This window comes from Perognathus longimembris, chromosome 5 (assembly GCF_023159225.1).
Source record: "Perognathus longimembris pacificus isolate PPM17 chromosome 5, ASM2315922v1, whole genome shotgun sequence".
Lineage (NCBI taxonomy): Eukaryota > Metazoa > Chordata > Mammalia > Rodentia > Heteromyidae > Perognathus > Perognathus longimembris.
In genome coordinates, this window is record NC_063165.1 from 31491484 (window position 1) to 31504210 (window position 12727).

Here is a 12727-nt window from a genome sequence, read left to right on the forward strand (position 1 = left end):
TCCAAGCAGATGCCCCCACCTCATTAGGTCTCCACCATGTTACCTGGGTAACCAGCAGACCTTGTCTGTTATTTCTACTTTCAAATTTATATATAATACTAGATATAAATCATATAAAAATTGGCAATACATAGATCTTCTGATAACCTTAAAGAAAACTGAAATTCTCTGGGCACCTTCGAGGACTCATTCAATCAGAATCTATGACAAGTTGCACTCAGAAGTTTTTGTTGTTTTGCTTTTTCAAACAAATCTTCCCAGGAAATTCTATCAGTCGGGATTGGGAACCATTAAAATTCTAGATAGTTACTAAGTCTCTGAATTCATTGAGAAAGCTGAAGTCATAAGCCAGGAATGCCTACATTTTTGTATAATGAAGTGACCCCATTATCTTCCATTTGAGAGGATTTACAGAGTCCTGATAAAAGTCCTATCAGCAATATATTTATAAACCACCTATTAGATGGGTGGGCTCCAGGACATTTCCTCTTCTCATTAGATTAAGGTGTCTTGTCACTTCTGGGGAACTATTTATTAGTTGTGCTTTTGTCCTCTATTCCATTCTAGTTGGTAGCTTATGGAAGGTGCAATCCGATTCTACTCTTTAAACCACGATGCCCTGTAATACGTCATCAGGCATGTAGAGTGCATTACTATATGTCGTACGGGTTATAGCCCCGAGAACCAGGGTTGTCCCGAAAAGTAATGGCCACAGTTACTTTCAGGTGGTTCCGGGTACGCGCTAAGCAGCTTTTCCTCTCCCCGCCATTTTCCATCGACACTAGAAGCTGCCCTGCAGGTAAAAGAAGCCAAGGTAAGCAACATCTTCTTGGTTTCGGAAGGCAGGCGCGGGAGAGATGGAACTCGATCCCGAGCGCCCGCGGGAGGAGACTCTCGAGTCGGATACGTCCGTGCCCGGAGTTCCCACATTTTCTTTTTTCACACTGTGTCCCCGTGTACAACCATGGCCCAACATTCACCGTCGCGAGCTCTCACGCACGCTTTTCCAGTACGAAACACACCCACACGTCCAAACTCAGAGAAGGGAAAGCACACCCACGTGGTCGGTTTCCCCCCACCCCGCCCGCACTTTGTTTGAAATCCCACAGGGCAAAAATCACCTTTGCATCAGTTCTCACACTTTCGACACAATCTTTGCGGCAAAATAAAAAATAAATAAAATAGTTTTATAAAAGTTAGAAGACATATTGAAAACGTTTCTTTCGTTCCATGGGCCATGCTATGTCTTACTTTTGGAGGATCTGTCCCTCCACCCCCCACCCCGGCCCCCAACAGCGTGCGTGTGGAATCAGCTACTACTATGGACTGAGAGGCTGTTGAGGGCGGAGCTTCATGACGCCATCACCAGGGGCGGGGACGACAGCGTCCGAGGACCGGGCGGGGTGTCCGCGTGTGGTGACGCCGGCCCCAGCTTTCTGTCAGCCTCGCATCCCAGCCGCCTTTTCCCGAGAGTCGGCTTACGTCGAGTCCCACAGGGATGGCAGATGATCTTGGAGACGAATGGTGGCAGCACCAGCCGGCGGGAGCCGCCAGCAGCCCAGGTACTCACTTTGCCTGCATTCTTGCCCGGCCTCAGGGTTCGGACACCTGTGTTGGGGCCGGCGCCTGTCCGTGCTCTGCCGGGCGTTGTGTTGGCTGAGCGCCGCCGTGGGAACGTGCGAGCCTCGCGGGGGAAGTGACTCCAGGAACTTGTAACCCGTGAAACAGACAAGTGTGACATTCCCTCAGATCCCCCAGTCAAGGAGAGAACTCTTCGCAGCCCTGATTTTCTTTTGCATTTTGGGGGTGGGTGGGAAGAGGCTTGCTCCTTGAAATTAGATGAAGAAAACAGTTCTCGTGAAGAGTGGCTAAGTAACTCCTGACCTAGGTTCAGAGTTTTTCAATCCACAGAGAGACTCCAGTACCCCTTGATACGTTCTCCTCCTTTTCCTCATCTGTAAAATAAAGGTAATGATATCCAGTCATACAATTGGTGTGAAGATAAATGTAAGTTATGTTCCGTGCTTGGCACATAATATATGCGAACTATAAATTTTTGTTTTGCTGTCATTATCATGTAACGTGTACCATTAGTTGAAAGTCTTTTTCAACTTGCCTGCTTTACATATAAAGAACATGACTTAGATAAGTAACTCATAAGTTCATGTAGATCTAAATAAAACTAGAATTCAGCTAACATAGTTGGCACAATTTTTAGTATGTTGCATTATGGAAGCCTTCAGGTTCCTAAAGCTTATTATACAATTATTATTATTACTACTTTTCTCTTAAATCTCTTTTCAAGGTCTGCTTCTCTATGCTCTACTTTATGAAGATAAGACCAAAATTAGAATCCTATTTGTGTTGTCCACAGGACTTCTGCACATGATAAACACTTGATATGTGTTTTCTGCGAACAATTTTGTAGACAAATTCAGATTTCTTGATTCTTTTTATGTTAATGGTGAAAGATCAGCCTAAAATAAGTTAAGCATATTTTGGAGGTCAAGTTGAAAAATGTCAGGTTCCTATTTCAGATTATACTATTGAGAGCAGAAAAGGAGCCTGATTAGGCAAGCCATCAGGACAGAGTCCCCTACATCCTTCACCATGGCCCAAAGCACTCTTATATGCAATATTCAGGCCACTAGACATCATGTTATTATGGCCTGGCATCATGTCAGGATTGATTGCCAGGAGAAAACTGGCACATAACAGTGGATGATTGGATCCCAGAGATGTGAGTTAGAATGGGCACCCATTGAGACCAGCTAATTGCTGCATGAAGAGCCTGTTCAGGGGATGTGGAGACATATTGCATCTGCCGAGTAATTGGGTCCACAGGCTGTCCAGTGATCTCCAGAGTCATGAAGCTCTCTCTTAGAAGCTCATTACTAACTCGACCTTTAAGACACCTGTCTAACAGGTGCTCTGCTTTTTCTTCAATAATTCTGTGCTATTTTTACCTCTTCCTCTGTGTCATGGGTTCATTCTTCGTGACCATAGAGACAAAGGCCCTGATCCAAGTGTTGTAGTTTTTTGTATTATTACTTGCCTATAAAAAGAAATACCTTTCCCGTCACTTACTACAAATTCACATTCCTGGTAAAAATCCATGGAGTTTCATCATTTTGTGCAACAAGTGTTTGTTGGTTATTCAGTTTTCAACATCTGTATAATATACATAGCTACTGTTTATAGTCTGCAAGAAACATACTATGTTTTATCTGTTTCTTATGGCTTAGAGATGGTATGTAACTTAAAGATTGTATGGGCCTTGAGAACCTGCCATTTTGTGCCAAAGTTCTACTTCACAATGGAACATAGGAACTGGCAGTTGAGGTTTGATAGTGGAAAGAATGAAATTAATGGAAATAATAATTGCTTCCATGTATATTAACTTCTGTAGAGCTGTTAGTGATTAAAAATATATAAGTAGATATGTAATTTTTCATTCAGGCTAGACATTTTTAGAGTGGATAAGTAGGGTATCAGAATTTTCCTAGGACTACCCTGGCCAACTTGGGATGTCTGGTACCCCATTGGTGGCATTATTGCTGATGATTGGAATTAAGGCCCATAATAAAATTGTTGAGGGTCACCAATGGTGAGGTGTGAGCTCTTTTAAAAGAAATCAGACGACAAAACTTTGGCTTTTCTCTATTATACAGAATAAAACTCATTATAATGGGCTGATTATCTTATCTGTTATTTACTCCCTACTAATATACACTGTCCCCTCAACAATGGCTTTTATTATTTTCCTCAATAGGACAAGCGCATTATCCTTTTGCAGTAAGTGTTCTGATTGTCCTGGTTTTTGAATGACTGACTCAGTATTAATAACTCAATTTCAACTTCACCTACCAGACAGGCACTTTCAGTCTAGAGTATCTAGTTCTAATACATTTTCACCTTAAGAGCTTCAGTGGAGCATTTAACACCAACCGTTATTTCTCTGTTAATGGGCATTGTAATATTAGCTCCCTGTGAGCAGTGAATTTGTTCTCATTCTTTGTCTTGCTTTTTTTGTTTGCTTGTTTGTTTTCTTTTTTGGTCTGCTACTGGGGTTTATGCTCAGAGCCTGCACTTGCTTGCTAGGCAGATGCTCTTATCACCGAGTCCTATCTCCACTACTTTTTTTGCACTGGTTATTTTTTTTTTTTTTTGGCCAGTCCTGGGGCTTGAACTCAGGGCCTGAGCACTGTCCCTGGCTTCTTTTTTGCTCAAGGTTAGCACTCTGCCACTTGAGCCACAGCGCCACTTCTGGCCATTTTCTGTATATGTGGTGCTGGGGAATCAAACCCAGGGCCTCATGTATATGAGGCAGGCACTCTTGCCACTAGGCCATATCCCCAGCCCGCACTGGTTATTTTTGAAGTAGAGTCTTTACTCTCACCCAGACATGTTTCTGGACCTCGATCTTCCTACTTTTCCATTCCAGCCATTCTTGGGATGCTGAGTGCATTTTACCATGCCCAGTTTCTTCCATTAAAATGGAGTCTCAAACTTTCCTGCTGAGGTTGAACTTGAAATGTGATCTTGATCTGAACCTTCCACTTAGCTAAGGTAATTACTGTGTCCAGCAATTGGTCTAGTGTATGCCCAAACTAGCTTTGTACTGAAATCTTCCCCATCTCAGCCTCCCAAGTAGTTAGGATTATAGGCGTGAACCAATGGCATCCAGCCTCTGCATTCTTTGGTTTAACTTTAGGACTGAGAGTAAGTAGTTGGGTGTATATAAGGAGTGTTAAGTATTTCTTACTTAGCTGTTAGTATGTAGCCCCATCTTGCAGACCCCATCCTAAGAAGTCTACATATAAAGAGCTTTAGTCTTCTAGAGGAGTTGTCAAAATCCTATAAAAGCCTTTGACAGATTGGTAAATGCTGCTGTCTCTTTTAAAACTTACATTAGTAGTCTTCATTGTATCACAATATCTGATTCACCTTTTATTCTAATCATAATTAGATTTCATTTTATCAGGAGACAACAGACCCTTGCTTTGTAAACAAACTAGTAATTCTTATAAGTAAAAACTTTTGTCATCTAGAAACAATGTGGTGCTTTTGTTGGAATTGTTGACATGAGCACAGTAATATTTTAAGTATTTTTATTGTTGTTATAGTATCTCTTCAAGTCACATTGCTTTACTTACACTGAATTTCTTCTGGAAGTACCTTAGATGTTTCCTTTAAACCAAATTACTTTTTTTTTCCCCCATAGCAAAGTTAGATCGTCATAGTACTTTTTTACTCTGATACCAAGGTTTTGGTCTTATTCACTTAGCACTGTACCACTTGAGCAATGCCTTCAGCCCAGCTTTTTGCTGGTTATTTTGAAAACGGAATTTTAGACATTTCTGTCCAGATTGGCCTGGATTCCGATCTCAGTCTCCTGAGTCATTAGAGCCTAACTATACTAACAATTTTATATATAGACAGCCATGATTTGTCAGTGTTGTAAACTATTGCCTCTGCATATAAACTACAGACTTAAAAATATTTTAATAGGTGCTGATAACACTCAAAGGACAATCAACTTTAGGATGTCATTTCCAGAATCAATCAGTCTGTCTGTCTTCCTATCTATCTGTGTCTTATCTTGCTGGTACTGGAACAAGGGCCTCAAACTTTCACTCAGCTTTTTCACACATAATTGCTCTTCTTGATTTATACATTGATATGGCAAACAAATGCAAATAACATTAAGACAGATATATAAGGAAAATTAGAGGCACATGAATTTTTAAAAGCAAGGGGAAGGGAAGGGTGAAAAGATAAGACATTAAAGATATTTGTAAAGATATAACTTGTGCTTGTTCTGTATTGGAAGTCTCAAGTAACCTTCACAGGCTAGTTTTACTTCCCTGTAATATAATTTCTATAAGCCTTGCAAATAACTGAGTGGTTCTTGACAATACCTATGAAAGTTTAAAGGTACAGGTGTATATCTTTCTCTCAATCATATAATGGTTCTTGCTATAATTTTGCTAGATGTGAATGAGTCTCTTGGAAAATAGTATTTATGAATGTGGAAGGCCTACAGATACTTCTGTTTCCCCCTTATATTTAACAGTGATACCTTATTTTGTGGCACAAACCATTTCATCTCTTTTTCTTTTTTCTTTCAGTACAACCCAGGCTAACCTTGAACTTGAAATCCTCCTGCCTCAGTTCACCATCACATCTTGCCTTTCATCTGTTCTTAATCTGAAGTTCTTCAGTTTAACAGTTGAGAGACATTGATAGAAATATATATTTTAATAAGCATACCACAATATTGTCATGTTCTCCATCTTGCATAGAATTAAGTATAAATACTTAAGGCTTTATCAGTGTGACAGTTCTTTTATTTATTTATTTATTTACTTACTTACTTATTTTTGCCAGTCCTGGGCCTTGGACTCAGGGCCTGAGCACTGTCCCTGGCTTTTTTGCCCAAGGCTAGCACTCTGCCACCTGAGCCACAGCGCCACTTCTGGCCATTTTCTATATATGTGGTGCTGGGGAATCGAACCTCACGTATATGAGGCAAGCACTCTTGCCACTAGGCCATATTCCCAGCCCCGATGTGACAGTTCTTATTGGAACTGTTCAGTTCTATTGTTGCAGCATAAAAGCAATTATAAATAATAAACATGTAAATGAATATGGTTGTGTTCGAATAAAACTTTTATTTATAAGCAATGAAATTTGAATTTTATGTAATTTACACATCATAAAATAGTTTTTTCAACATTTAAAATATTGAAAAAATACAAAATCTGGCATTAGGTTTACTTTGGCCTACTTAGCAGAGTTTGCATACCCTTTCCCAGCCTCAAACTCAGACCCTAAATTTTACGCCATACTTTTTAAGAAGGAATTTGAAATATGTCCTGGAGAAAGTTGTGGTTTTTATTAGTTATTCTATTACTCAGTTCCTAATTATCAGCCATACATTATAACTGATAAATTTCTGTTGCAATCAGATACATACTTGACTGCAAAAAGTTTTAAGAAGAGTAGCTCCAAGATCAATGAAGCTAAATAAATCAAAGGTTTTGTAACAGATTTCCCTTGTTTTCATTCAATTGGACATTAATCTGTTTTTCAAAATTTAGTTAAACAGTCTAGAATTATTAGAACAGTTTCTTGTGTTGTGCTTGGAAGACAAATGCTCTACTACTTGAGCCTTACCCCCTGCCCTTTTTTACTTTTGTTGTTTTTCAGGTAGGCTCTCACATTTTTGCTTCGGGTGCTCTCAGACCTCGATCCTCCTGATCTTTACTTCCTCAGTAACTAGGATTACAAGTTGCACCAGCATGCCCAGCCTGGAACAGTTTCTTTCTTTATTTTGTTCTTCAGAAAGGTTTCTCAGCGGAAGTAGTATAATACTCAGGTAGCAGGATTCTCTTATAATTGTGTTATGTGTAAGTCAAACACCACTTTTTTGAATTCCAAATAGTACTCTTCAATTCTTAGTTGTATTTTAACTTTTACTCGATTGCATATTGCTTGTCATTAATCTCTGTTTTGGTTGATAATCCTTTTGTTAAAATAGAACATTATTTTAAAGACTTCATCACACTGAGATTAGAACTTTTTTACCCTTTGAAGTTAAATCTTTGCTAGTAACTATAGTATTGTCCATTCTTTTATAACTTTTTTTAGTGCTTTGAACAATATCTTGTCCTTTTTATGTCTTGTTCTTGAACTTAGACCAGCATATCCTACAATGTTTAGGTAGTGTCCAGGTAGAAAACAATTTTTAAAATCTCCAATGTGTAACATGTTTTGTGTTCCTCTTCAAGGCAACATTTTTATGTCTATTTAAAGACATTGTTGGCACATATTGGAATTTCTAGTTCTATGCTGCCCTTCTCTATCACTGCACTCCTCCTACCCTGCCACACACACATGTGGATCAAACCCAGGGCTTTGTGTATACTATCCAAGTCCTCTACCAGGGAAGTGCAATCCCCAATCCTTAGGTATCTGTTTGAAACAGAATCTCCCTGTGTAGCCTAGGCAGGCCTTGAACTCATGATCCATGATCATCATTCCTTTGCCTCCCGAGTGCTGGAATTACAGGTATGCATCCTGGCTTGTTTTGTGCTTTATAAAAAATCTGTTTTCTCTCTAGAGGCTCCAATACTTTTCTTGCCATTGTGTAATCCACAATATTGAATATTACCAGGAATAACTAATTTTGTAGCTCTGGTATACTTCATTATCATCTTTTAGCACAGTTTCTCACCTATGCCTTAACTGAATAGCTCTTCTCTACCTCTTGTACTTATTTTTCATTCACTCCAGAGTTGTCAAATACCCTATTTATCTCAGGTAAAATGCCAAATATCCTGTACACATGTACACAGAGTTTCTTCACTTTCTTCACCTTCTTCTACTACTCTGTTAACTCCTTTAACTTTGATTTTTTCATTTTATTCTTTGTATTCACTGGTCCTCCCCACCTTCTCCCTCTGCCACCTGCTGATGGGGACTATAATACATTATCCTTCTTCGGCTTGCATAACTTGATAAGATCCAGCCTGGGGATATGGCCTAGTGGCCAGAGTGCTTGCCTCTAAAACATGAAGCTCTGGGTTCGATTCCCCAGCACCACATATACAGAAAACTGCCAGAAGTGGCGCTGTGGCTCAAGTGGCAGAGTGCTAGCCTTGAGCAAAAAGAAGCCAGAGACAGTGCTCAGGCCCTGAGTCCAAGGCCTAGGACTGGCAAAAAAAAAAAAAAAAAAAAAAGACCCAGCCTTCCAACTCTTTCGCCTCTTTTTTGAAATTAGATGGACTCTGGATGGTGTACAGTGGCATCAGTGTTTAGCTAGATGAACATAAGAAATAGCAGTTGTTTTGCTGCTACTCTGCTGGTTTCATCCCAGGAAGCTCGCTAAGGCATCCTTTAGACTATTCCAGAGTCCTCCAGTTTTCAGTGACAGGTCACAAAAATGTTGAGTTTTGTTCTTTATTGGGTTTTCTTCTCCTCACAGGCTTTTGAAATTGTGATGTTTAACTTTGTGTGGTTTTTTTTTTTGGGGGGGGGTCGGTTGTGGGGCTTGAACTCACGGCTTGGGCACTGTCCCTGAGCCTCTTTGTGCTCATGGCTAGCCTTCTACCACTTGAGCCATAGCATAGATAAGAGTCTCACAGGGACTTTTCTGCCTAGGCTGGCTTCGAACCAAAACCCTCAGAGCTCAGCCTCATGAGTAGCTAGGATTACAGGTGTGTGCCACTGGCACACTGGCAATATTCAACTTTTATCTGTCAAATAAGTCTTATTTTAAAATACTGTGTTACTTTGTTCACAATGAATTATAAGCACACCTTCCTTTTGATTTAATGAGAGTTTTTAGTGTGATAAGCAGAGTAACTTTAGATTACTGTCATAGATTATATCCCACCAATGGATGGCTGTTTGAGCTCAACCTTCAGGCAGTAGGTATATTTATGACTTACTGTAATTGAAAAATATTCTGCTTTCTTATTTTACATATTGGAAATTCAAATCTTAGATTGTTGAATACCAAGCTCAGTGATCCATGAGTGAAAATGTAGACTTAAAATTTGAGTCTCCTATTCTCCAGCTTTTGTTTAATCAACTCTTGTTTTTCTATAGTTCTGACTTAGGGTAGAGATATGAGTAAAAAATGCTCTATGAAATGATAAACTGATTCATATCTCTCTAAAGATCTCAGAATTATTGACCTTGGATTTTCATATGCCCTAATTGCTATAGGAGGCAATAGTACTAATCTAAAATGATTTGTCTTACAAGCCTAATTATATGATTCAGTGGCATAATATTTATAAGAGGGGCAAACAGCTAGAAAAAATGAGACTGGAAGCTATACATCAGCAGTCAAGTGTGTGCACAAAAAGATCACTGTCAGGTGTCACACAAAAGATATATTCTGCTGTATCTCATTTTTCTTGCTTCCTTAAAACTGAGAATTACCACTTTTTTAGGCATTAAAGCTTGACTGTAATTGTTCTGTCATTTTGATCAAAATATGACTTTCTTGAATGAAGCTTCTTTTTCTTCTTTATTCACCTGAATTATTCTGTATTCATCTGAATTAATACTTCTTCATGACTTCTTTATTCTCAAACTATTGTAGTAAATCCACTGCTATCACAACACATGATATTGTTCAGATTTGGGTTTCATACAGGTAGCCTGAGGAATTGCATAGAGTTGAGGCATGAGTCTGTGTTTGTGAATATATAGGTTTATGTATGTATAGAGATGAAGTGATTATAGTTATGCTATTCTTTGAAGTTACTTTTTACCAGGTCCACTAACTTGTGAGTGAAGTATCAGATAGTTTGCTCCTTCTCTGTTTCCTGGAGACATGGCCATTCATCTCTAGTCTTCCACAGTGATAATTTAGCTTTCCAGATATTTCTGTAGATGAAAGTATCCAGATATAAGTCAGTATGCCTTACCTTTTTCCTCCCATGTGGAGGTATGTATTAGAGCTTACAGTCCTTAGGATGTGCAGCTTCCTGAAGCCAGTTTTGTTAACAGGCTTATTATTCATAGCCTCTGGGGGGGCCCTAGTAGAAATCCTAGTGATGCCTGGAGATTTTGGTTTCGGGATCCGTGTTGGGATGCTCTGCTTGCGTACTTCCTTGATCTTGAATTAAGCCAAAGAACAAAATGTAGTTAGTGGTACACTTGATGGAAAAGCAGACATGTTCAATACACAGTGTGGAGGATTTGAAAGCACTGGGAACATGTCAGGTTGAGGGAAAAAATTCAGTAAAGCAGTTCTCCCAGCTCATTTTGGATATGTGATATGTAAGAGGCCTTTAAGGTAGATAATGGTTGATACATAGATAACTAGGTTATGTTTTCTATTCTCTGGCAACCAGAATATATAATAATAGATAAATGTAGTGATCCATAAAGAGCCACGAGAATGCCAGACTAAGATTAATTCCAACACCAGTCTAGAAGCTTTATGAAGAATTAGCAGGAATGAGGGAGAGCATTCCAGAATAAGGAAATGCTTTTGAGGGACTTGTCAGTGACTTTGAAGTAGGAAAATGTCAAACACAGTTGAGGAAGTGAAGTAGCTTCAAATTAGATAGTATATGGAAGGTAGAATGGGAATTTAGATTGGAACCAAATAGGAGAAATTGTACCTGATTTTATGGGGTGACTAGGAATGTGGGCTTAAAGGGAGATAGATATATTGTGGAGGTAGAGTTCTCTTAGTACTTGCTCACTGACTAACGAGGAATGAGGGAGGAATCACAGATAGGTTGAATGATCTAGATTAAAGGTGTAGGTTAGAAATGTACTCTTTGTTTTTGTTATTTAAAGGAAAAACATGCTTTTGGATAAGAATGCATGATATTAAAGAGATGAGATATTCTCAGCTAAATGAAGGTAGAGTTAGTCTTTTCCCATCATTCTTTTTCTGAGTTCATAAATATGTATTTGGAAGCCCATCTTATATACCTATATAAATGGGTTTTCACATTTTTTGTACTAATAAAGTGAGGTTTCTGTATCTTTTCATGTACATATTTACTTTTTCAGCATCCCAGAAATGCACTCTGATGTTACCAAGCGTCTTAACTCTTAATCATTGCACATCTGGTCAAAAAGTAGTAGATTCTTCTCTCTTTATTAATATTAGGTATATAAGATAAATAGAATGGACAAGAATGGAATACAGTAGAACACACTACATACACTAAGAGTAAGTACTGTTTGGGGACTCTCATATCAGTTTATGCTTGTGTACCTGTGTGTCTGCATTTATACTAGTTGTGTATAACATGCATTTCTTCTTGGGTGCTTTAAATCAAGGTAAAGAGTTTCAAATCTACTGAACTAAAAGTATAAAAGGTGCTCAGTGTGAAACAGATTAGGCGTTTATCCCTGTAATTTCTAACTAAAGTAACTATTAAGTTGTAGAAGTGTTCTTTTATGAGAGGCTACAAACATATGATCTTCTGCATAATGCATTTAGAGCTTTGTTGTAATATTTAAAATGCCCCCAACCTTTCGTAGTGACTTAGGTTGTTTCAAATATGAGTCTTTTATGACAGATGAACCACATGGGGAATGAACTTTCTTTGTTACATTTTGCCAATTTTGTTTATGCATAGGTATTAAAAGAGGATTTGGGCTTCAGTAGTCTACTGATGTTTTAAAATTACATGGAAACATAACAAATGATATGTTGATGTTCAGTCACCTCTTTATGTAAATGCTCTTCTTACCTTTCAACTTGACCTTGTGAGGTCTTCTCTTTATTGCTGAAGTGCAGCATCAGTGTTTTTAACCTCTCAAAAGAGGCAAGGCTTTTTAAATTTAATAGTAACAAAACACAGTGCCTCTGTAAAGTTTGATTAGATGGGCAGTTTCAACAGTGATCAAGGAAGCAGTGTGCCAATATGTATCAAGAACTTTAAAGCTCATGCCCTGTGACTTAGTCATTTTACTGTTAGAGATCTTGTCTATGTTCATAAGTAATCAGCAAAGCAAGGATATTTGTCTTCTTGTTAGTTAAAAACTTTAGCCATGATCAAGATATATTATATCCATAAACTGCCTTGTTAAGTGGCAACTCCTTTAGATAAAGATAATAATAAAATTTATTTAAAATCCAGCAATGAAGTTGTATATTTACATGAAAATATGCTGTAAGCTATGGTGCTTTTGAAGATACAAGAAAATATCTATTTAGAAATGTGCTACAGGCTCAGTATCC

At 38.5% G+C, this 12727-nt stretch overlaps 2 protein-coding genes across 3 annotated transcripts in view; one reads left to right on the forward strand and one right to left on the reverse strand.

Annotated features, from left to right (window-relative positions):
* The first annotated feature begins 1355 nt into the window (after positions 1–1355).
* Positions 1356–12727, forward strand: part of Cmss1 (cms1 ribosomal small subunit homolog) — a 299555-nt gene continuing 288183 nt past the window's right edge. Inside the window, exon 1 of one of the 2 annotated variants that reach the window (XM_048346496.1) lies at positions 1356–1562. In XM_048346496.1, the coding sequence (XP_048202453.1) occupies positions 1499–1562 (64 nt within the window). In that variant the 5' untranslated portion in view covers positions 1356–1498. The remainder of the gene's footprint in view (positions 1563–12727) is intronic. The other variant, XM_048346495.1, reaches the window with a different exon arrangement.
* Filip1l (filamin A interacting protein 1 like) overlaps positions 10011–12727 on the reverse strand; it is a 235639-nt gene continuing 232922 nt past the window's right edge. Inside the window, exon 6 of the mRNA XM_048346494.1 lies at positions 10011–10636. Within this exon, the coding sequence (XP_048202451.1) occupies positions 10442–10636 (195 nt within the window). The 3' untranslated portion in view covers positions 10011–10441. The remainder of the gene's footprint in view (positions 10637–12727) is intronic.